Raw genomic sequence first — 27,058 nt, forward strand, 5'->3', positions numbered from 1 at the left:
AACGCAGACAACAAACTCATCTAGCCAGTAGCTAATGAACAGGCAAAGAGAAAGTCTTAAGACAAACATTGATAATTTGGAGATGAAAGGACTTATTTGTATTTATAATCACTCCAGCTGATTTCCTAATACGTTTAATCTGCAACGAGAAACTGTCAAACACTAAAAAGTCGTGAGGCTGAAGTCATTCTCATTTGCCAGCTTCTCGTTCATATTTTCCCGTTCCACCTTAAATGGTTCAGCAGTCACATTCTGGTGCCTCAGGCACCATTTAAGATGGAACAGGAAAAATCTAACAAGAAGCTGGCGAATGAGGACCTGACTTCAGCCTCGTAAGAAGTCAAACGTTGAAACATTTTACAAGAAACTATTCTACTTTTGCGGAAATGTTTCCTGCTGGAGATGCGAGAAAAACAGCAATAGCTGAGCTTAAGCTTAAAGCAGAGCAAAGTAAGTCTGCATTTTTGTTTATTTTATATTTTTAGTCTATACTAGTACATTAGCACATACTGAGACATATTTACAGCCAAGATGGTAAAATGGACATAAAATGTTGTGGCTATCAAGGTGGTTAGACTTTTGTTGAAAGGACAAAATGGCTCTTCTTAACATTGGGGTGCCAACCCCTTGTTTAAACCCTCATGCTATGTTGGGGGTCCTGTAGACACAAGGCTCTCTTTAAAAGATAAAATACCCTTTGTTTCAAACGTTGTTTCATCAGCTTCAAATTTCATTCATTTTCAAAATGTTAAGAAAACTGCTAATAAACATTATTTTGACCTGGTGACTTGATTTAAAAGTCCTCTACAGAAATTAAGAGCTCTGATTGGTGATGAGGGCAATTACAAAAATAAATGAATAAATAAATACAAAACATTTAAATTGACTCAACAAAGCCCGCTAACAGCGCTAAATTGATCATTAGAAAAGTGCTGTATAAAATGCAGAGCTTTAGCAGTGGTAGATAGTTGCTACGGTGTTCCAGGTGGTTGCCAGGGCGTTGCGAGTTGCTGGGCAGTTGGTATGGTATTGCAGGTGGTTGCATGTGTTCCAGGTTGTTTCTATGGTGTTCCAGGTAGTTGCTATGGTGTTGTTATGTGGCTGCTATGGTGTTCCAGTTGGTTGTTAGGGTGTTTCTATGCTGTTGTTAGGTGGCTACTTGATTGTTGCTACAGTACTGATAGGTGGTTGCTATGGTATTTTAGGTGGTTGCTAGGGTGTTGCTAAGCAGTACCCAAGGTGATATATACACAAACACACACACACACACACACACACACACACACACACACACACACGCACACAACCCCATTTCCAAAAAAGTTGAGATGCTGTGCAGATCATTTGAACTTTAATTCAAAGTAGAACAAATATATTTAATTGTTTTTTAAAAAAATATATGCCCATTTTTAATTTGATGCCAACAACACATTGGGACGGGGGCAACACCTGGTCGTTGATTGGCAACAGGTCAGTAACATGATTGGGTGTAATAACAGCATCTCAGAGAGGCTGAGTCTTTCAGAAGTAAAGATGAGGAGGGGTTCACCACTCTGTGAAAGACTGTACAGGCAAACAGTGCAACAATTCAATTGCAACAATTAAGTTAAAAGAAGAGGTGATGCAGCACAGTAGTAAACATGTCCCCGTCCCAACTTTTTTTAAACATGTTGCTGGCATCAAATTCGAAATGGGCAAATATTTTTCAAAAAACAATAACATTTATCAGTTTCAACATCTGATATGCTGTCTTTGTAGTATTTTCCTTTAAAAATATGGTTTACATGATTTGCACATCATTTCATTCTATTTTTATTTACATTCTGCACAGTGTCCCAACTTTTTTGGAAATGGGGATGTGTATGTCATCGCTGTCCATAGAAAGACAGTGTCTTCAAACTAGTAACTTTATAGGAGAAGGCAAAAACATTCTTTACTTTTAATGTAAGTTAATGTAAAGAGATTTTATTCCAAGCAATTTCAGAGCATTTCTCTTGGTCCAGTCCTCATGAAATGTTCACACACTGTAAAGGTGCCATGTTCAAATGCTGTAGAGCAGTAAAAATGGAGATACAACTTTTTCTTTGGTGTGTGTAAATCATTAATTAGTCATTTACACATTTCCCAGAATGTGAACACTCTGCAGATCATTTTCTGTCTACTCTTCTATTTGCAGTTTCTGTAAAGAACCCTGAACTGTGTTTCTATGAAAATTTTTCCCGTGGTTGACTTAAACATTTATATTTAACCAAAACAGTCCTATTTCATTCAAACATACCACTTTCTAGCATCTTTTTATTCTATGTTGTTTTTGTTACTGTGCCTTTACGACTGATATATGCAAATGAGCTCTGTTCTGATTGGCCATCCTGTATTGTGCCTTATCCAGAAAGCAGTCCAGGCTAAAACATTACCAATAGCATAAGAGTGAAAGGGTGGGGCTAAACTGCTATAGGCAGAATATGTTAATATTCTGTGATAAGAAAAAACATGAATCAGAATGAGCTGTTTTTGCATTTTCTCTTTGTCCATTGAAACTTACTACATCAAATTCTTTTATTTCAAAAATGTGAAACAATTTTAATTTTCTGTCATATGTGCCTTTTAACTCATTGCAATGTGATTATTCTTCTCACAGCTAAAGAGCCTGTGGTTCATGTTGAGTTAGATAAACACTTCTTTCCTTTTCCCGAGATGACGTACGGTTCTAGCACACGCACACGTGATGGCTGCTGCGTTGTATAATTGATTTCCTTGGAGGAAAGCAATTTCAAAAGCAAACCCAAAACTGTTCATCTCACACTGCTTCCCCGTCGCTCCGATTACTGCTGACTAGCCTGCCTTCTATCTAGAGGAGGCAGGGAGGAGAAAAAAGAGGAGAGAAAGCAGCGGAGCGACAGAGCACAGCCACTAAACCCATTCTGATGGTGATAATAACAGACTGGACTCCTATATAAGCACAAACATTGGAGCCCTTTCTGCTGTGTGAGTCCGATATCCACTCTCATTTACCTGATAATGTACACTGTGTCCAGCGCATTAAGCTTTTCACTCTCAGATCACCACTAATGTAAACTCACCTCTTCTGCATAAAAACCTAAACGCTGCACATACGTTCCGGTCTGTAATTACTCATCCAAAGGTTTTCGAAATCTAGAAATGTGTTATACAATCAGAGCCTGGGCTCATTTCAGTAATGGCTTTGGCTAATGGGTTCCTTTTTAGGAGGAAAAAAACATTCTGCAGCAAAAAGAGCACTTTTCCAACAACAAGTGCGTTTTTCCCATCATATATGAGTCAATGAGTGCTAAGTTATACAATACAAGTCAGAAGTTGATAAATGTATGTTTTTCAGAGGCTTAAAGCGAAAGTTCAGCACAAAAAATCTGATGTAGGAGAAAAAGCCACTGTTATCCATAAATTACTGTAAAGCTGACATTGATCATGTACATCTGCGGCTGCACAGTTTGTGTTGGTCATCCTCTAGTCCTTCATCAGTGGTCACAGGACGCTGCCCACAAGACGCTGTTGGCTGGATGTTTTTGGTTCTCAGTCCAGCAGTGACACTGAGGTGTTTAAAACTCCAGCAGCACTGCTGTGTCTGATCCACTCGCACCAGCGCAGCACACACTAACACACCACCACCACGTCATTGTCACTGCAGTGCTAAGAATGACCCACCACCCAAATAATACCTGCTCTGTGGGGGTCCTCTGGGGGTCCTGACCATTAAAGAACAGGGTAATAAAGTATGCAGAGAAACAGATGGACTACAGTCTGTAACTGTAGAACTACAAAGTGCTCCTATACGGTCTGTGGAGCTGATTAAGTAGACAGTGATTGTAGAAACAAGGAGGTGATTTCCAGGTTATGGCTGATAAATAAATAAATAAATAAAAATAGATAACTGACCTCAAAAAAGTTTTGAGGGAAATAAATCCCAGGAACACAGTGATCCAGTTAAAATTTCAGAATTAATTAGACCATAAATGTGTCAATATTAGATACGACACCATAATTTAATTTCATAAGTGGGCAGGATGTCCTCCGTTAACACCCCCCCTCCCTTTCCCCAAATGTATTCAATCAGTGATGTTTGGTGTCTGAAGTTAGTTAAGAAGTAACGGAAGCATGGTAACATGGTGCAAACCATGTGGAGTTCAGTATTTCTAATAGACCTGTATGGTTTCTGACACTGTTATCTATAAACATGGACTAAATTATTTTAGCACAGCTGCTTCAGTGAGCAGCGAGTATGTAAATCTGCCTTGTTGTGGGGTCTAATGTAGAAGACAGTTTGTATTTGTTTTCTCGCCGACTCCACAATGAAATAAACATGTTAATTTCACAGTTTTGATCTCATCCCTTTTATACTAAAAGAAAAACACAGATTTAAAATGAGTGGCATTAATGACCACCAACAGGAAATTCCTGTCAGAATTGAGGCCGGAAGGCGAAACGGACAGACAGGCACTGCTGGCATGTTTCACGGCTTGTGAACAAAATTCACTTTGCTTCCAGGCAAGAAAAGCTTCTAGAAGTTGATGCAGGTCCTTCACAACCAATTTCTGAAAGAACACTCTGCAGGGAACTACATACCATGAACATATGGAGCAGAGTGGCTTCTGCTCACAAAGTTGCCCGGTTACAGTGGACGAAGATACACAAAAACTGGACTTTTCATGACTGGATGAATCTCCTTTCTGCCTGTTAGTGAATGACGCTGGCGTCGTGTTCATCGCAGACCTCAGGAAGCCTTAAATGAGGTCTGCATGCAAGGTGCGGTTCAAGCTGGAGGAGGTTCTGTGATGTTCTGGGGGTGTTTTAATCACACAGAAATGGGCTCTTTGGTTGAGGTGACAGTAAATTTGAACCACAGTGCCCACATTGAGCTGACGGACAACCAGGTTTTTGTATTTTGCTCACCATCTTACTGAGGAACATAACATTCCTATCCCTGTCATCCAAGATGATAGTTCTCACGTTCACAGGGCTAGAAAGTGACTGATTGGCATGACTGACATTCAGGAGCATTCACACATCTGGACTGGCCCACAAAATCTCCAGATTTGAATCCTCTTGAAAATCTGTGGGACTACCTGGATTAAGGAGTAAGATGCCAGGGAAGGATCCATGAAATCTGGCCGAACTGCGACTGGATACTTTTAAGATCACATTTGACTTACAGCCGATTTGTTCAGACTCTGAAGATGAAACTACACTAAATTCCAAAACCAACAGGTAGCCTGAGCTGAAAATGTGACTTTTTTACAAACTATCAATTGCAAACTATCCTAATTGAGAAGATATAACAGTAATCAGGACATTGTCAGTTGCTTTAGACATGAGGTCAAAATCTGGAGGACATTGAGGAGATGCAGTTTACTGATCAGGATAGTCAGAGCTGAGGTTCTACACAATGTGAGGAGCAGAAGAGACAGAAAAGCGACTGAAACCTTGAGCCGAGGTCACTTTTCATCTTAAAGCTGCAGCTCTCTGAGGGTTTTAAACACGCCACTGAAGATGCTCTATCAGCACACAGAGCACCAGCACTCGCTATCACACTCACACACAGGAGGTTAATTACTAATTATACCAACTTTACTGTCAGAGGTAATTAAAACAGGAGCACAAAGACGGAGTAAAGAATAACAGGGCATTTAATCACTGAGAGAGAGAGAGAGAGAGAGAGAGAGAGAGAGAGAGAGAGGGAGAGAGAGAGAGAGAGAGAGAGAGAGAGAGAGAGTACAGAGAGAGATAGAGAGAGAGAGAGAGAGTCACTTTAGAAATCAGGCCTTCAGAGCCAGAAAGAAAATATTATATTAAGACTCTCTATCTAAATCACTCTATCTCTCTCATCTTTCTCTCTCTCTTACACATTCTTACTTTCATTCTTACTACCTTGCGCTCTTTCTCTCTCTACCTATCTCTCTCCCTCTTGTCTGTCTCTCTCTTTCATTCTACCTTACATACTTTCTCTCACTTGCTCTTTCACTGTCTTTCATTCTTTCTCATTCCCTCTGTCACTTTTTCTTTCTTTCCTTTTGTGTTTCTTTTTTCTTTTACTCTCATCTTTTCTCCCTCTTTCCTGTCTCACTCTCTCATTCTCTCTTTTGTCACTATGTCTATCTCACCTTCATTTCTTTCTTTCTTGCCTTCATTTCTTTCTTTCTTTCTTTCTTTCTTTCTTTCTTTCTTTCTTTCTTTCTCACCTTCAATTCTTTCTCTCCTTACTCCCTCTTCATTTCTCCCACTTTGTGTTCTCTCTCTCCTCTCTCTCTCTCTCTCTCTCTATCTCATTTTACTCTTTTTCTTTCTTTCTTTCTTTTCTTACTCTCTCTATATTTTCTGTTTCTCTCTTCATTTTTTCTCTCTCCCTTTTCCTTTGTCTTCCTCTCTTTTTCTGTCTCTCTCTCCCTCACTTGCTCTTTCATTCTCTCTCATTCCCTCTTTCTGTCACAACTTCTTTCTCATCTTCCTTCCTTACTCTCATCTTTTTTCCCTCCAGTCTCCATCTCTCTTTTTCTCTCTCCTTTCCTTCTCGGCTGTTTCTCCTTTTCTCTCTCTCTCCCTCGGTTGTTTCTCTCTTCATTTTTTCTCTCTTTCTCTGTCCTCCTCTTCCTCTGCCTCTGTAATTCTTTCTTTCTTTCTGTCTCTATCTCTCCCTCAATTGTTTCTCTCTCCTCTCTCAATGTCTCACTTCCTCTGTCCTCACTCACTTTCTCTCCTCTCTCTCTTCTGCCTGCCTCTGTATTTTTTCTTTCTCTCCATTTTTCTTTCTCTCTCTCTCTCTCTCTCTCTCTCTCTCTCTCTCTCTCTCTCTCTGATAGATGTCAGTGATGGTGGAGTCTGGTGGTAAATGAGTGAGTATAAATCAGTGAGCTGATCTGTCAGTGGAGCTCGTTCTCTTTTATTTTATTTTAGACGGATGTTCTTGTTCGGCCGCCACAACAAACTCACTGTGACTGATGAGCTTTTCTTTATGAGCTTTTTTTTTTAAAGGATTTTGGGATCATTAGCCATTAATGTCGCAGTAAGAATGCTACAAGGTCACTCAACTCTGGAACACGTTTCTGTTCTGAAAGTTTGAAGGCGCGTCTCCCTGCGCTGAATCTAATTTTGGCCTCACTGGAGGTCTCTCCATCTGTTGAACTCTTTTATGTCCACAGAGAGCGCGCTGCTCTTAATAGAATAACGGACAAAGTCGCAGCCAAGGACAGTGTCAGAGCGCCTTACACGCTCGCTGCCGAGAGCTGACATTTATATACCTGCCCGGCTGAAGAACAGACAGAACCAGCCGGTGAGCACCAACCCACCAGATTTATCACGCCAGCATGGCAGTGCCTCCACACAGTCTCTGAGGCTTTAAAGGGGAATTTCAGCAATATTTTACAATTTCTGCAAAATCGAGATTCAGTCAAGATTCAGTTGAGAGCAGAGTGATTCAGAGTAGTTTGGTGTGAAATGGTTCAGATTTCTTTACAGTGGTGGTGATGAGAACCAGGGGTCGCCATGACTACAACACAAATATAGACATTTTATTTATTATCCAAAACCGCCAGTGAACCTACACATGTCTGAGTTTTATATGGAATGTTGGTGATGATAAAATAGTGGGCAATCTGAAATAATATGTGTTCTTTGTTCTTTGAAAATGGTTCTGTATAGTACCAAATGGGTTCCTCTATTGCTATGATGTCAAGCTTGTATGAATAGCAGAATCCTTTTCGGTGCTACATAGAACCCTTTCCAAAAAAGTTACAATAAATTCTCTGTCAACCTAAAGAACCATTTTACCTTGCAAATGTTTCTTTGAGTGTTAAGGGTGCTATATAGAACCACTGTCTTTACTATAGAACCCATGAAGAACCATCTTTTCTAAAAGTGTAATTATGTTTATTTTGTTAAAACAAATTTTACCGTATGTTTCAGTGGTGACTGTTTTGGTAGTGACATGAGGGACAGGGATGCAGTCTCACTTCCTGCTCTAAAATGCAGGGGCATGGCTAAAATAAGACTCCGCCTACAGACTAAAACTGTTTCAGCAGTGACTTGAAAACATGGGACAGCATTTTTTGACTTTTAGTTTTTTATTTTAAAAGTTAAACTCATGATAAAACTACATTTTTAACGTCACTTTAAAAGAAATTAAAAATACATTTTTTTGAAAATAATTTTTTCAAGTGTAAATTTAGGGATTAGGATTTGGGACAGACTCGTATACATACATATTGAAACACACCAACAAATCAAGTTATTATCAATTAATTGATAGTTATTATCAAGTAATTATCAAGTTATTAAAACATATACCTTTTTAGTATAGAGATTCAGTTTTTCTTGCCTCCTACAACTTTCTTCTACCTGTATGCTTCTATAAATATTTTACAATCGGTTTTGGCTTGAATCTGAGTGTTGACCTGTAATTGATGGCTTTATAATGACTATCTGGCAGCTTTTTGCAGCTTTTTCGACCATCATCCCACCAAAATTATATTGCATTATTTAAAAAACCTGGAGAGGACATGTCCCGCCCCCCTGAATTTGCATCAATGGCCTTCGTAACACCAGAATCCATCTAGTGATAAAAACATTGAGAATCCAGGTGTCACAAACCCTTTCATAGCTGATGTATGTCATTTCTGTGAAAGCAGATGTACTGCCTCTCACCCACATCTCCGGTGAGTGTAACGGGACACACGCCTCTATCTCTCAGTTTATCTGCCCTATTATTCTCTTCCTCTTTGTGTTCATGATGGTGCTGCCCCATTTGGACCACTGCTCTATTTTCCCCATGCAGACGCGCTGTGGTGGTGGTGGTGGGGGGGGGTGGGGGCTGTGCAGGGCAGGGATTAGGCCGGTGTTTGGTGGATTAACTCTTTGAGCAGGCGCGTGCAGTGCGGCTCATGAAGGTGGCGGCACTGAGTGGCAGAAGCTGCAGATAAAGCTGATCCAGGATGATCCTTGAAAAAGAGCGGCGGGCAGGGGGTCCATTCAGGGAGAACACAAACGTCCAGGAGAGACCAAAGGGTCCTGAGCCCGGGTGGCTGCCATCCTGGGTGGGAGGATGTTGGGAGTGGTGCATTGTGGGAAATGGCTCGCAGGGTGAAGGGCAGGATGCACCTGGCGTGTCAGCGTGGCACCGTGGCGGGGTCGCGCCACCCACAAGTGTTAATCTCTGGCCTCACAACCACTCAGCCGTACCGCAAAGGCTGCAGCTCACATTAATATGTAAGCTCCTTCCCTCCAGGTAGAGGATAGAAACAATCACCTGTTTTTATTTCTCCTTCTCCAGTTCTGGCACAGTAAAGCAAAATATTGGCTTAGTTTCTCCAATAAGGACTTAATTTCTTGAAAAATCAACATAATATCTCAGTATAATGAAGTCTTATCTCAATACAATCACTTTTCTTGAATTACTGATTTAATATCTTAATATAATGTCTTCACAAAGTGACATTTTCTCAAACAATTGACTTGATACAACCCCATTGTGCAAAATGTCAATAAAAACAAAATGCATTGATGTGTAAATTATTTAAAACCTATATTTTACTGAAAATAGTACAAAAACAACAAATCAAATGCTTCTTTGAAAAATATTTGCCTATTTTGAATATGATGTCAGCAACATGTTCCAAAAAAGTTGGGATGGGGCAACAAAAGGCTGATAAAGTTATGTAATGCTAAAAAAAACAACTGAATGTTAATTGGCAACAGTCAGTAACATGACTGGGTATAAAAAAGCATCTCAGAGAGGCTGAGTCTTTCAGAAGTAAGGATGAGGAGGGGTTCACCACTCTGTGAAAGACTGCACGAGCAAATAGTGCAACAATTCAAGAATAACATTTCTCAACATAAAATAGCAAAGAACTTTTGTTTTTCATCATCTACGGTACATAATAACATTAAAAGATTCAGAGAATCTGGAGAAATCTCTGTATGCAAGGGACAAGGCCAAAAACCAATATTTGCTGCCAGTATTTGGGCCCTCAGGCAGCACTGCATTAAAAACAGACATGATTCTGTAGTGTAAATCATTGCATGGGCTCAGAAACACTTCTGAAAACCACTGTCTATGAAAACAGTTCATCACTGCATCCACAAATGCAAGTTAAAACTCTAAAACGCAAAGAAGAAGCCATATATAAACAGGATCCAGAAATGCTGCCACCTTCTCTGGGCCCGAGGTCATTTAAAATGGACTGAGGAGAAGTGGAAAAGTGTCCTGTGGTCCGACGAATCAACATTTGAAATTCTTTTTGGAAATCATGGACACTGTGTCCTCAAGGCTAAAGACCACTCAGCTTGCTATCAGTGCACAGTTCAAAAAGCCAGTATTCATGATGGTATACAAGTGCACATGGCATGGGTGACGTGCACATCTGTGGAGCCATTAATGCTGAATGATATAATACATGTTTTGGCAACATATGCTGTCATTCAGACGACATCTTTTTCAGGGAAGGCCTTGATTATTTCAGCAAGACAATTCCAAACCACATTCTGCATGTATTGCAACAGCATGGCTCCGTATTAAAAGATTCCGGGTGCTAAACTGACCTGCCTGCAGTCCAGACCTGTCACCACTGAAAACATGTGGAGGGTTATGAAGTGAAAAATATGACAAATGAGCCCCTGAACTGTTGAGCAGCTGAAATCCTGTATCAAACAAGAACAGGGAAACATTTCACTTTCAAAACTACAGCAGTTGGTCTCCTCAGTTCCCAAACAATTGCAGAGTGTTGCTAAAAGAAGAGGTGATCAAACACAGTAGTAAACGTGCCCCCATCCCAACTTTTTTGAAATGTGTTGTTGGCATCAAATTTAAAATGGGCATATATTTAAAAAAAACAATAAAGTTTCTGAGTTTCAACATATGATATGTTGTCATGATTTGCACATCATTTCATTCTATTTTTATTTACATTCTGCACAGCATCTCAACTTTTTCAGAAATGGGGTTGTATATCAAATTATTTTCTCAAATAGTTTACTAATATTTTGATATTTATAAGTTAACACATTTTCTGACTTAATCTCTAAAAATAATGATTAATTTTCTTTAAATACTGACATCTCCAAATTATGACTTTTTTTTCTCAAAGAATTTACCATCTCAAAACTTGGAAATATTTGCTCCAAATGTTGAGTTATTGTGACAAAATAATGATTTATTGTCTCAAATAATTTACTTAATGTCAAAAAATGAGTTTTTCTAAATATCATCTTGAAATAATGACATTTCCTCAAATAATTGACATAATATCTTGAAATGATGATTGATTTTATCAAAATATTGGCTGATGTCCCCAAATAATTGACTTAACATCTCAAAGTAATGACATATTTTCTTGATATATAGATAATATGTTGAAATCATGAATTATTCTATTTTGAGGAAGAAATTATTTTGGTATAATACATCATTGTTACAAGATACCTAGGTAATATTTTGCAAAAATGTAGTATAGTTTAGTCATTGTTGTGACATCAATGAGTTTGGTTCAGTTCAGGAAGAACTGCATTTTGTCATTTTGATGTATTAGACTCCAAAAATAGTGTGAGATTCTCAGTCTTTTAATAATCTCTTTAAAGTCTTTAGAGACATCTAATGTTTCCAAGGCTTTAGGGATTGTGTGCTTTTGCACGCTGCATTTTTTACTAATTGCTTTCTATAGGAGTGACAAGTTTTGCTCTCTGTTTTTCTGCTGCAGGTGTCAGTTTTTTTTAGTCCTGGGTGACTTTGTTTTTGTATAGAGAGCTCTAGCGGCCTGTTGCACAAAGCATGTTCAACTTAAACAGGGTTCCTGACCGAGTTTCAGCTTCTTAAAACCAGACAAATGATTTCAGAGATCCATCCATCATCTAAACCGCTTATCCTTCTGGGTCGTTGTGGGGTGCTGGAGCCTATCCCAGCTGTCACTGGGCGGAAGGCAGGATACACCCTGGACGGGTCGCCAGTCCATCGCAGGGCAGACAGACAGACAGACATACACATTCACACCTAGGGGCAATTTAGCACGTCCAATCAGCCTGACTGCATGTTTTTGGACTGTGGGAGGAAACCGGAGTACCCAGAGGAAACCCACGCAGACACGGGGAGAACATACAAACTTCACACAGAAATGACCCTGGTCACCCAGCCAGGAATCGAACAATTTTCATGCCATCTCTGACTTGTGTGTATCATCATTAGTGAACATTTCTGTTTTTTGTTATTGTTTATCTTGTGTAGAACAGTACGGTCTGCGTCCAGCTAATTCAGTGTATTTAGAGCATATTCCTCTTTTGTAATAAACATTACTGAAGTAATCTGACTGATCAACGTTTTGCCTGAGAAGTATTAGGGAAAGTCTTTAAGTTTATTGTATTATATCAATAATTTTAATTCATAGTAATTCTTAAAGCTGAACTGAATCATGAAATCAAATGTCTGAATCAAATCGTTCATAATTCACAAAAATTGCCTTTGAATCGAATCAAAAGCCAATGAACTGTTCATCAAATTGATTAGCTGTGAGCTCAAAGATTCACAAGGCATATCGCAATCACTGTATTGCAGTATAGTTGCTGATATGCTACTTCATCCATTTCATGCAGCCCTAACACAGAAACATCATATCAGTCCAAAGGAAGTTGAGCGTTCCTTCCTCAGATCAGCAGAGCTGCTGTGTAGACCTGGGATTAGCCCTGGATTATGAATGCTAGATTAAAAGTCCAGCACAGGATCCACCACAGAGGGACTAATTTGAGATTTTCTGCCACTCTGGCTCTGGTCATATGGCTGCTAAGCCCCAGTGCTCTGGGAACAGACGCACTCCTGGAAAAGTCTTTGTTTAGAGGAACAAGGAGGAATAGGTTTATTCTGAGCATCGATTTTTTAAATTATTTTATTTTTTATCTTTTTTGCAGAATTAATCTCTAAAGTCAGGTAGCATCTGGTTCATTTGTGAGAAATTTGTTTTAATTTGCACAAACAGAGCCTGTTACAGTCTCTCGGGGCTCTCTTGGCCTTTTTATTCTCTAATATTGCTTGTTTACGTTGCAGGAGAGGAGCTTTACGAGACGTCCCCCTATGAGCCCATGCATTTCTCCGATGAATTCCGGCTCGCCTCCATTATTTCAGGTAAGAGATATCATTTTTAATTGGAGCCACACTCGGCGCTGAAGGTTGTGTTATGAAATGCATTGTGCATCACTGACCTCCAAGGTTAGCGGCCTGTGGGGGTGGACAACATCAAATTATTGAATTTTTATTTTCTGTACAAATGCAGAGGGCGAGTGAACAGAGGGGTTGAGTTCAGGGGGGGACATGCAATCAGGACAAATACAAATTTGCATCTTTTCAATGTCACATTTGTTCACATGAAACCTCCAGCTATTTGTGTATGATTCAGTAGCCCTCTCTGTTTCTCTCTCTTCTAAATACAGCCGGTCTTTATTTGGGCCAGAATAAAAGCTTTAAGATGGTTTGTCGCTGTTTATTGCTCTGTTACCTTGATTCAGAAATAGGTTAGCAGGTTCATTTTTGGTCATGGCCTTGAAATATCGCCGTTTTTACCTATTTTTTGTCTGTAAATGTTGCTAATTCATCAGCTAATCCAATGTTGAGCCTGAAATAAATGATTTACCAGTCTGAAGGCTAACCAATGCCTCTGTACATTAACATACTTCTTATTCTTTTGCAAATTTAATGAGGGATTTGGGCCCTAAGGTGGAGTTTAATGTGTTATTTGTGCAAATACACTACAGAAATACACAAAAAACAAACTAGGAATCCCTGTGGTGTCAACTAATTATGACTTCTAGCCCACAATCCTAAAAAAGATGGTTCATCAAGGGTTCTATAGCAAAGAACCATATCTAACACATTCAAAGAACCATATCTAACACATTCTCAATCAATCTGAAGAGCCATTTCACCAGATTGATTGAGAATGTGTTAGATATGGTTCTATGGAGCATCAAAAAGGGTTCTTCTCTTGTTATGATGTCAAGCTTATAACAATAGAAGAACCCTTTTTGGTGCTATATAGAACCCTTTTCAAAAGTTCTACATAGAACAATCTGAAGAACCATTTCTCCATGCAAAGAACCATTTAAGCATGCAGATGGTTCTATAGGTCACCAGTTCTTCTTCTGTTACAAGCTTGACATCATAACAACAGCAGACCCCTTTTTGGTGCTATATAGAACCATATACAGCACATCCTCCATCAATCTGAAGAACCAGTTCATCATGCAGAGAACCATTCAAGCATGCAGAAGGTTCTTTGAGTGTTTGTAGTTCTATATAGAACCATTGGCTTTACTAAAGAACCCTTGAAGAACCATCTTTAAGAGTGTAGTCACTGAGATACAGGCTAATAAATGCAACCAAGCTAGTGTTAGTGCACTTCTTATGTCTGTTGTTGAACAAAATCATAAAGAAAACAGCAATTTAGACTTCATTCAGCACAAACTGGACACAAGAGAGGAGTTTTTACTTTGAGTAGGAGAAAAAGAAGTAAGATATCTAAATAGCCAAACTTGCTAACTGCAGTTTGTCTATCTCATCAGTCGCTTAAGTAATCCATTCTCTCCACTGTAATGATTATTCAAAGACAGTTACTACAATTATGCAGCTCCAATAAGATATACAAACAAATAAACACTTCAAAACAGCTCTCAAAAAAGCACCCCAAAGCATTCGAAGTTCTTCCCACCTTTAAGATCATTAGAAAGGGGTTTTGCTCATCTTAAAGCCAGAAAATCTCACTCCAGAGACACTGCAGGACCACTGGAGGATGCATGTAAACATGTTTACAGATTCATTTGGGCAAAGCCTTTCTTTATTAAGGAGGGCTAGGATCATTTATTGGTTTTTTGATAACAGCCATAAAATCATAAGTAATTTTTTTTGTCTTTCCATTTAGTATGCATGAATGCTTTGCTCTGTTATCCAATACTCTAGTCCTGGCTTTACTTCTGCACACGCTGCAGCGAGCTGCTCTGTGAGCCACAACATTAGTGAGTGCAACACTGCGACGCAGCGAAAACAGCATAAAAAGCACCTTTTTTCATTCTGAATTAGAGTTTTATGTTTAAACATCAGATCTGATTTTTATGGATGAAAAAGCGATGTTCAAGGCACAGTAACCTTCACAAGTCAAATGTGCTTTTTTTAATTAAAAAAGGGAAAAAGACAAAAGGGAAGAAATCAATGGATCCATTGAGCAGTAAAGCTCATTTTTGCTGGGTAACGGCCCATTCTGTTAAAAAAAATGCAATGAACTACAACAAAACAACTAAAACAAACTATAAGAGCAACCTGAACATAAAGGCAGCTTTAGTGATCTATTCAGCTCCGACCTGGTCTGAAAAAATGGTAGAAATATTTTGCAAAAATAAATAAACAGGAATTGTTTATAGATTTAGATTAATTGATTTTACAGGAGCTCTTTATAGATTTATTGATCTTCCAAATTTGCCCAAAATTGTCCCAGCGCTAATTTGAAGACATTGTACCAACATATCCAAACAGTTTAATATGTAAAGTTTCACTGAAATCATCAACAAACCCAAAACTATATAATAACCACTCTTAAAAAGATGGTTCTTCAAGGGTTCTTTTGTAAACACAATGGTTCTATATGGAACCATTAACATTAAATGGTTTGGTGGTGAAATTGTTCTTTAGATTGATGGAGAATGTGTTGGACATGGTTCTATACAGCACCAAAAAGGGTTCTGCTATTGTTATGATGTCAATGACTAGTAACACAAGAATAAAACTTTTTGGTGCCTTATAGAACCATCTGCATGCTTAAATGGTTCTTTGTATGGTAAAATAGTTCTTCAGATTGATGGAGAATGTGTTGTATATGGTTCTATCTGGCACCTTTTTGATGCCATATAGAACCCTTTTCAAAAAGGTTCTATGTAGAATCATATAAAACACATTCTCCATCATATCTAAAGAATGCTTTCACGATGCCAAGAATCATATAATCATGCAAAAGTTTCTTCAAGTGTTTATAGTTCTATATTGAATCATTTTCTTTACTAAAGAACCCTTGAAGAACCATCTTAGAGTGTACAATACAATATACCCTAATCCTACAGTCTTACGGCAGCGTTTTCTCTTCCTCATTCAACATCAGACAGACTGATTCATTAACAGCAGTCCAGTGTGAGATTCCAGTGTAAATACACAATCTCTTAAATCAACTCTACCGAGCCCTCCGCGTATATCCCCCCCATCACGCATATTCAAATCCTCATACTCACTCAGATCAGCCAACATTTAGACCCGATCTGTTCTCTACTGCCCGAGGCTTCCATTCACTAAAACATGAGCCAATACATCTCATTATTAATACCCAGCTAAAGTGGAGGAAAGTCCCTGACCACTAACATGAACTCTGCTAAAGTTCTGTTTACATTGAAACTGGTCTTGAAAGTACACAATGATGGTTCTTCAAGGGTCCTTTAGAAAAGAACTGGTTCTATATAGAGCCATGAACACTCAAAGAACCTCTTGCATGACTTAAGGGCTCTTTGCATAGTGAAATGCTTATTTAGATTGGTGGAGAATGTGCTGTAGATCCATATTTAGAAAAATGTTCTATACAGCATCAAAAACTGTTCTGCTGTTGTTACGATGTCGGGTTCTTTAGTAAGGAAAATGGTTCTTTATAGATCCATATTGTAATATATACAACCGATTTCAAAAAGGTTCCCTACAGAACCATGTACAACACATTCTCCGTCAATCTGAAGAACCACTTCACCATGCAGGGTTCTTGGCATTTTTAAATGGTTCTTCAGATTGATGGAGAATGTGTGGTTTATGGTTCTATATGGAACCTTTTTTAAAAAGGTTTTATATAACACCAAGAAGGGTTCTTCTATTGTTACGATACAAGCTTGGGGCTAAATAGAACCCTTTCGAAAAAGTTCAATCTGAAGAACTTTATGATGCAAGGAACCCTTTAATCATGCAAAGGGTCTTTGAGTGTTCATGTTTCTATATAGAACCATTTTCTTTAAGTAAGAATTGAGTAAGAATTGTGCGTATGACAAGCTGTTGAATCTCAAATCGAGTCTTGAATTAAACACAGTTTAATACATCTAAAGACACAAAGCCAAGCCTAATAGAATAATCACAATAACAGGCTACAAACAGTACAGACTAGCTTAGCACAGTAAGAGATGGCCATATGTTTATTTCAGTGAGAAGAGCTGCTTCTACCGCTCACTGGATGCGTTTATCCACCCAGCAGTACAGCCAACATTCATGTTTCCAAACATTCTGATTTGTTCTACAGTAAAAATACTTCCAAGAGAAAACCTGCTGTGCTAACACAAATCACTGGAGAAAAGTGCAGTAGACATCAGTTGAGTAAATTAGGGTTAGGAGAATCCTCTCAGTCAATATTCACAGTTCCTTTTTTCCACAAGTAAAACTCACCCTGACACACTCAACGGCTGTTTTTAAATATTTTTTTTGGAGAGTGACTCTTGCTTTCCTCCCACCACGATACTGTCCCCAATCTGCCAGAGCTAGGGGGCACAAACGGACGATGGCATGTCACAAGCCTCGTTTGTTCTCTTGCATTTCATCAATGGCCAGTTTCTGTCCACGGGAGTCACTCTTGGCTAAATGTTTTTGGGGGGTGAATGGTACAGACTACAGTCTGTAATTGTACACCTACAGCAGTATGCAAAAGCTTGAACACCCCGGATCAAAGTGAAGTGAAAAAAGTTACACATCACATACAGAAAATTAAATATGGAATTTTTAGTGCACAAAATGAAGCATGAAGTGTCAAATGTACCATATATTTTGCAGGTTTCATTTTTTCCTGCAGTATGTTAAATGGAGCAGTAATTGTACATTAAAATGTTCAGAAGTGTGTTCTCCATAGAGGATGTGATCATTTATTTTATTATTTTGAAAATCAACAAAACTAAAAAGACTATGGGCACCCAAAGTGTTGCATATTACCATAGTACTATAACAGAGGTCGCAACCCAAATGTGAAGAAGAGCCATTCTGTCCTTTCAACAAAAATCAAACCACCTTTGAAGCCACAACATTTTATGTCCATTTTACCATCTTGGCTGTAGATAAGTCTTAGTATGCACTAATGTACTAGTATAGGCTTAAAATATAACATATATAACATAATATATGAAAATACAGACCTACTCTGCTCTGCTTTAAGCTTTAGTTCAGCTGTATCTCCAGCAGGAAACTCTTCCTCAAAAGTAGAACAGACTTCTCATGAGGCTGAAATCAGATTCTCATTCGCCAGCTTCTTCTTCGAATTTTCCCGTTCCACCTTAAATGGTGCCTGAGGCGCCAGAATTCCACCATTTAAGGTGGAACGGAAAAATTCAAACGAGAATCTGGCAAATAGAGCTGGAGTGATTATAAACGCAAATGAGTCCATTCATCTCCAAATTATTGATGTTTATCTTAAATCTTTCTCCTTGCCATTTCATTAGCTACTAGCTAGGAGAAAGATTGTTGTCTGCGACCAGCAATCTGACCGCCAACCTTCAGGGTTAAAGGATGAATTAGCAATTATACATTAACTCCAGCTTTTAACACCATTTATTGTTAAAACTGTGTTAGAACTGTGTTAAAACTAGGATTATTTCATTTTTACCTAAAAATCGAATTCTGCTGTGGAGCCGCAACAGGGCAGCAAAAGAGCTGCATTCAGCTCCGGAGCCACATGTTGCCGACTCTTGTACTATAGTATACAGTGCATAGTGGACCTCTAACGTAGACAGAGCACACAAATTGTTCCAGTCAATGGGAACCCAAGGCAAGGGTTCCTAATAAAGTGGACATTGATTGTGGAGCACTATTCTCAGCATCCTCCACCAAAAACACAAAGCTCCTGATTAGGCAGTGTGAACAAACCAAGCCTCTGACAGATCCATCAAGCACTGTACGTATGGTAACTATGGTACTTTTACTACAATACAGCTTAAGTTTGGTATAATTGGTGCAAATGGGGCTGTATTAGTCACGATTATAACAGCAATTCAGTCCGACCACCGAGGAGAACAAAATTAGTTCATATGAATCATAATTACAGCATTGAGGAGGAAAAAACTTGCATGAATAAGGCATGATTCATAGCCCTGACCGCGCGGAGGCTTTTCTTTCTCCTTTCCTTCCACTGTCAACTCCGAAACTTGATTGTATTTTCTTTCACAAATTAAGTGCATAGCGGGGTTCTGAGTATATCAAGTTTTTGGAGACATCACCTGGGGTTTTCAGACCTTTTCAGGGAAAGGCAAAGCGAGTGGGAGAATACAAATATAGAAAATAAAACACACTCAGCTCCCGCACTGATGGAAAGGAACAAAAGCCATCCTCCATTCTGTCATGAAAAGCTATTTTCTTTTCAATTCCTTATGCGCCAGATCACATTTCTCATTATTTACCCCACACCAGAGGTAATCTGGATCCTGATATTCGACAGATAGGATTGCCGTCTGAAAATAGCACCCAAGAGCTCGCCAGGCGCGCGACGGGGAAATGTGTGGAGATTATTTGGTCATTCGTTTGGCCACTTCATCAGGGATGCTCTAATCAGAAAATATGACAGTGCCTTGATGCAGCTGGACGGTCAGGGCTTGTTTCATGGGTCATTTCCATCCAAAAACATGATTTTACCAATATATCGGTTCGCGGCACTTACTAAAGCACTTACTGCCCCCTGCTCTTATCACGGATGCCCAACAAAAGGGTATATTTTTTGTTGATTAGTCACGCCCCATTTTCAGTGATTATACAATAAGTTCTTCAGAATTTGAACAAGCTTATTCCTCCAAGCACATATCAGAGACAAACAAAAGCCTTTCAGAACACAAAGCCTTTAGTTCAAAAGTGGGGAGAGGGGATGTGAAAACACATTCACAAAACAAATGCATTTTGAACAGATCACAGGACATCCAAGATACAGCGCAATATCTCTGAACTGAGGTTATTTGTTTATTCAGCTTTACAACAGGGAACTGTCCGATTCAATTTGTCTGAGAGTCAGTTTAGTAGGGGAGAGCAGGGCACAAACTAATATAACACATGGACTTTGTATAGACAGATATATATTCAAAAGTCAGAGACTACTCTTAATTTATTTAATTTCCAGTGAAACTACCACTAAATACTAATAGTTTCTCAATATCATCAGCAGAAAATGACACAGAAGCCTCAACAACTAAATCTAATCTCAGATGTTTGAGTGTTCAGTGTGTCACTCTTTACCTTTATTATCATAGATGTTACATACATACTACCATGCATACTAGCACACATATATACACATATATTAACAGCCACCTGGGACACCATAGCAATGGCATATCAACTTTTAGCAACCACCTGGGATAACATAGCATAGCAAAAGCCTAGCAACATCTTAGCAACCACCTGGGATTCCAAAGCAATAACCTAGCAACACCTTCAAAACCACCTGGAATATTATAGCAAAGGCCCAACACCTTAGCAAGCATCTAGGAAAACAGCAATGGCTCAGCAACACTTTGGCAATGACCTAGGATATTATAGCAATGGCCTAGCAACACCATAGCAACCACCTGGGATAATGTAGCCTAGCAACAGCCTAGCAACACCGCAGCAACTACCTGGGGTACCATACCAAAGGCCTAGTAACATCTTAGCAACCACCTGGGGTACCAAACCAAAGTCCTAGCAACAACTTAGCAACCATCTGAGATAACATAGCATAGCAACAGCCTAGCAACACCTTAGCAACTATTAGGAATAGCATAGCATAGCGACAGCCTAGCAACACCTTAGCAACCACCTGGGATATCATAGCATAGCAATACCTTAGCAACAACCTGGGGTACCATTGGAAAGGCCTAGCAAGACCTTAGCAACCATCTGGGATAACTTAGCAATGACCTAGCAATACCTTAGCAACCACCTGGGATAACGTAGCATAGCAACAGCCAAGTAACATCTCGGTACCATCTGGGATTCCAAAGCAATGGCCTAGCAACCTCTTAGCAACCACCTTGGATAGCATAATGATGGCCTAGCAATACCTCAGCAACAGCCTGGTATAATGTAGCATAGCAACAGCCTAGCTGAGATTCCTCAGCAACCACCTGGGATTCCAAAGTAATGGCCTATCGTCATCTAAGCAACCACCTGGGGTACCATAGCAACAGTCTAGCAAAACCTAAGCAACCATCTGAGATTATAAAGCAATGGCCTAGCAACATCTTAGCAACCACCTGGGATGGGATAGCATAGCAATGGCCTAGCAGCCCCTCAACAACCACCTAGGATTCCAAAGCAATGGCCTAGCAACATCTTAGCAACCACCTGGAATAGCATAACGACAGCCTAGCGACATCCTAGCAACCACCTGGGATAACACAAGCTTTCCCCTTCCAGTTTATGTTGTCATTTCAAGCAGAGATGTGTAGGTTGTTTGTATAATAAGATTAATAATCTTGCTTAAATACTTTTTAAATTATTGATCAAAAACCAAAATGTGTTAGATTGTCTCCCTACTTTTACACATTAAACTGTCCATGAACCTCAGTGAGAGATGTTTCTAGGACAGAAAAAAGAGAGGGGGTAAAAAGATAGAGGGTGGGAGAAATAGAGAGGGGGAGAGAGATAAGAGGATAACAGAATGTGACGTTTAAAGGATAGCATAAAGCAGACTGGAACATTAAAGGGTGTTTGAGACAAGAGAAGCGTTTCTAATCGATTAGTGCGTAACTGGCCGCTGAGACAGAACCCATCTTGAAAGAACACTTCAACTGGAGACAACTTTAAAGGAAATAATACGCCAAGTAGATCAGATTATTTATTTATTTGTCACACCAGGTGGTAGCGATATAAGAATCTTCTTATTAAAGTGGTTCACGGTCAAGACGGGACGTTCTTAAGAAAAAGGATGAAACGGAAAGCAAAGAAAGGACAGCAGCACGTCTCTGAACCACCTCCAAGAGGCCCGGCTTTTAAGAAAAGTGTAGAACTGGTTTGTTTTACTAAATGAACCCAAAGGACAAAGCTGAGTCATTAGTTCAGTTGCGGAGAAGAAAGAACCAGCGGCTGGTAAACAAGCTCTAAAGCTCTTTCACGCAAACAGACGGGATTTGGCAGCTGATAAACGGCATTATACGTTGGGAAGATTGATTCAGTTCGTTCCTCTGCCTATTTGTCCGGGCCTGAAAGTGTCTACTGCAACAAATCAGTAGAATGAAGACGGACAGAGTGAGAGAGAATAGAAGAAAGAGAGAGCACAGGATAAGACACAGACACAGAGAGGCAGAGAGCGAGCTCCTAATTTAGTTCTCTGACAACTTCAAAGCTGACCTTTTCCCCTTCACCGAGTCCCGGCGCAAAACCCAGTCTATCTCCGTCCTCAGCCAGATCTGCGTGAGCTGACAGGGTTTTTCTGGTGATTGTAATTGTCAGTTCAAGAGGCTGCTGTTGTTCAGCCTGTATGCGAGTCGTTCGTTTCTTTGCCTCGAAAAATCTCCCTCAGTTTCCCTCTGGATCTGCTGGCACTAGAGCACCAATTACTAACTCAAACATACATCACAGACCGGACCTCAGGCTTCCTGCTGTTCTATATACGCCTCACAGCGATCCTGGTCAGAAAAACACGCTGCTTTCAAGGAATCATGACCAGACTGATTATATTTTCATTGGAAATTTACATTAGTTTTTATTTTTATTTTGTTCATTCTTTGGTTTTCAATTGCAGTTTAGTTTTTGTGTTTTAGTGCAATAATAGTTTTGTTTTTATTTTCTGAAAAGGATGAGTTTTTGTTTTGTTTTAGTTCGTTTCATGGCTTGAGTTCAGGGATCAAATGGTGGCCCAAGTCTCGGGGGGTCCCCCAGTGGAAAGTCTAAACAATGACTAGACTTTGACTTGAACCCTGATGACTCGACTTTGATTTAAACTCTGACGACTCTGACTTTGACTTCAACATAAATGAATCTGACTTAGACTTGAACACCAATGACTCGGACTTGGACTTGAACACCAATGACTCGAATTTGAACAACAGTGACTTAAAAAAAGACTTGAAAAAAAATTACTTAAATGTCAATGATTCAGACTTTGGCTTGAACCTTGATGACTCAGATTTTCATCTGAGCACCACTGATTTAGAATGTGACTTGAACAACAGTCACTTTGACTTGAACATTGATGACTCAGACATTCACCTGAACACCGATGACTTAGACTTTGGCTTGAACACCAATGACTCAGACTTTGACTTGAACCCACACGACTCGAACTTTGGGTTGAACTCCAATGATTTCAGACATTGACTTGGACACCACTAACCTGGACATTGTCTTGAACACCAACAGCTTGAACTTTGACTTGAACCCTGAAGTTTCGGACTTTGACTTGAACACCAGTGATTCAGACACCAATGACTTGAATTTGACTTGAACATCAATGACTCAGACTTTGATTTGAACACAGATGACTTGACTTGGACTGGAACACCAATGACTCGAATTTCACTTGGACTTGAGCCTAATGACTTGGAAAGACTTGAGACCCAAAGTCTAAGAAATATGGAGAGGAATCTGGCTGCAAAACGAGTCAGTTATTTAGTTATTGGTCTGTCACTGTGCTCATGCTTGGCTTGTTTTATTCTTGAAGAAAAGTGAAGTGTGAGAATTCAAGTTTGCCTCCATGAGCTAGAAGCAGCATCGATGTGATCAATAAGCCCTCTCTCAGCACCTAAACTCCAGTCTTACCAGGTGAACTTACCATTTTCCTCAAAAAAAGAAAAAACCTGAACTCTCTATTTTTGAATGATTTATGGCTTCTGCAGTTAAACAAGCGCAACAGTCGCTACAAGGCCGAAACAGTCTTTTAGTTCACCAACTTTCAAATATTCAAATGTTTCACCTTCAATGTTCCAGAGGTCACATTCTGGCACCCAACTTCTGCACCTTTTAAGAAACCGAAAATTCAAATAAGAAGCCGAGTTCAGCTTAGTAAATGAATTTTTATACTTTGTACAGAAATTCATCTAAATTCAATTCAAACTAGCAACTATTTTTAGTTTGCTAAGCTCGTTTTAGTGCTGAGCTAGTTTTTATTATAATCCTATTATTTTAATCCTACGCTCCGAGTCATTTTTGGTGTTCAGTGTTGAAATGGCATTAAATGTTCTAAATAATACATACTCACTCTTTCAGGATTCAAAGTTTAGGAGTCTGGACCTATATTAGATATTAGTTAATATCGATAGCTGATGGGGGTTTTCTGGAGATTATAATTTTTAATTCAAGAGGCTGCTGCTGTTCAGCTGTGTGAGAGTTGTTTGTTTATTTGCCTCAAAAAGTCACCCATCTGCTTTCACCAGAGCACCAATTACTAACTCAAACATACATCACAAGCTGGACTTCAGGCTCCCTGCTGTTCTGCATAGACCTCACAGCGCTCCTAAACAGAAAAACATGCTGCTTTCATGCTGTGATCGTTATTACACAGAATTTTTCATTCGCTTTTATTTCTGTTTGGCTTTTTATTTGGGTTTTATTTGGGTTCAGTTTCAGTTTGTTTTACTGTATTAATATTTGTAGATTTGTTTATATTTTCTTCTGATGAAAATATATTACAGATAAAGAGTACATGTTTTTCACTGTTACTTTTCATTGTAGGAATAGAATTGATGATAATAACCGTGTCATGAGTAGTAATTCCAGAGAAATAAACAGAGATCCCACCACAAATGTGCTTAGAATAAAAAATATCCACAATTCCTCAAAAGCAACACATGCCCAGCAAAAGTTGCTTTCAAGGAATCAAGTAAAGTCAAGGTTTATTTATATGGCGCTTTTTATAACCGGTGTTGTCGCAAAGCAGCTTTACAGAAAAATCCGGGTCTGAGCCCCCATGAGCGTTGCCAATGGCAACAGTGGCAAAAAACTGCCTAAGAGCAAGAGGAAGAAACCTTGTGAGGAACCAAGACTCAGAAGGGGAACCCATCCTTCTCTGGTCGACACGTTCTAACATTTATATAAAATATTAAAATATTAAAATACAGAAAAGAATCACAGTTGTTTTAATGGGCAAGGTGTGGTGTTTTTGAGGAATCAGGACTCCTGAGAAATAAAACAGGATCCCACGTCAGGCGAGTTCAGATAGAACAGCCATGATCTTGCCTGCTGAAACATATTGCAGAATCACAGTAAATTAAATGGACTCAAATGGGCTGCTTTCAAGGAATCACAGCTGTTTCAACAGGCAAAGCATGTTGTTTTTCAGGAATCAGGATTGTTTTGCCTGAGGAATTAAAACGGTCCCCATCTGAGATGTGTTCAGAAATAAAAACAGCTGTGATTTTGCCTGTCAAAACATTGCAGGATCACAATCAAGTACAAATGGAATCAGGCTGCTTTCAAGGAATCACAGCTGTTTTAATGGGCGAGGCATGTTGTTGCTGATGAATCACATCAGTACTTGTTGAAGAATAAAAAGATGATGGACTCAGAAGGAAGAATATTATGATTTTGCCAGCTGAAATATTCTGCAAGTATTCGGTCAAGTATAATCTTATGGTGTTGGGCTGCTTTAAGGTATGTTTTAATGGGCAAGGCATGTTGATTTTGAGAAATCAGGATTGTTTTGCATGAAGAATTAGGTAAAACTTTACTTGAAGGGTGTCTACATAACACATTCATAACACCTTACACAAACACTTCATAACATGTTAATGAATGTTTAAATCAACATTTATAAAAGATGTCATTCTATTGAGATATATTTTTAAAAAGTATATTGTTTTCAGTAAAACGGTTCATTTCTGGACAGCCAAAATAATCATTTGGTCATTAAGTGCTTTGACATTCACCTATACTTTGATCTTTTTTTAATTATCTGTTTAAAATTATCTGTTTTCTTAAGCATTTGCTTTGTATGTCACTTTATCACATGGACAGTAAATTACTCGCAAAATATGCTTTGGAATCTTAGTATGGTGATTACGTGTCAAAGCACTTAATGACCAAAGGGGTGAAGCGAGGTCATTTTTATTTTAGCTGTCTAGAAATGAGCTGTTTTGCTGAAAATCTAGTTTTTCAAAATAAAAAATGACTTTTATTTTAAAAAAATGTCTCAGTAGTCCATATTAATATCATGTAAAACATATATGCTTTATGAACGTTGATTTAAATGTTCATGAACATGTTATGAATGTGTTATGTAGACACCCTTCAAGGAAAATGTCACCAGGAATTAAAACGTATCCTGCCTCACACAGGTTTAGAACAATGAACTTCTACAATTTTGGCAAGCAAACTACATTGCAGAATCAGAACCAAATACAATTAGATGTAATTGAGCTGCTTTTGAGGAATCAGGGCTGCTTTAATGGACAAAGCATGTAGTTGTGGAATCAACAAAAATACATTGCACAACAAACAGCCACCTTTTCCAGGCAAAACATGTTGATCACAGCTGTTTTAATAGGCACAGCTTGTCCCTTTTTGAGAAACCAGGGCCGCCTTCTTTGAAGAATAAATACAGTTCCCACTTCAGATGTGTCCAGAAAATCTTGTTTTACCAGGAATAGCATGTTACTTTTGAGGAATCGCTGTTTTAGTGGAAAAACATGCTGTTTTTGAGGAAACAAGATTGTTTTCCCTGAGCAATTAAAAGGGATTGCATCTGAGATGTGTTCACAAATAAGAACAGCTGTGATTTTGTCTACTGAAACATACTGCACAATTCCAATCAAATACAATCAATCAGAATCAGGCTGCATTAGAGGAACCAGAGTTGCTTTAATTGGCAAAGCATGTCGTTTTTGAGGAACCAGGGCCGTCTGCCTTCAGATCCCATCTCAGCTGTGTCCAGAAAGATGTGCTGCACATATTTTACCAGGTGAAGTGTGTTGCTTTCGAGGAATCATGCCTGTTTTTTTCAAGGAAGAAAGCGGGATCCCAACTCAGACATGTTCTGAAGGAAGAACAGCCTGCTGAAACATTCTGCAGAATCCCAGTCAAGAGCTATCAAATGGAATTGGGCTG

The 27,058-nt window shown here is 39.0% G+C and overlaps 1 protein-coding gene across 1 annotated transcript in view; it reads left to right on the forward strand.

The window, feature by feature from the left end:
- Window positions 1-27,058, forward strand: part of gfra2b (GDNF family receptor alpha 2b) — a 94,961-nt gene that overhangs the window by 18,732 nt on the left and 49,171 nt on the right. Inside the window, exon 3 of the mRNA XM_036595873.1 lies at window positions 13,052-13,129. Within this exon, the coding sequence (XP_036451766.1) occupies window positions 13,052-13,129 (78 nt within the window). The remainder of the gene's footprint in view (window positions 1-13,051; window positions 13,130-27,058) is intronic.

The sequence above is a fragment of the Colossoma macropomum genome, unplaced genomic scaffold, assembly GCF_904425465.1.
Source record: "Colossoma macropomum unplaced genomic scaffold, Colossoma_macropomum, whole genome shotgun sequence".
NCBI classification, from domain to species: Eukaryota; Metazoa; Chordata; class Actinopteri; order Characiformes; family Serrasalmidae; genus Colossoma; species Colossoma macropomum.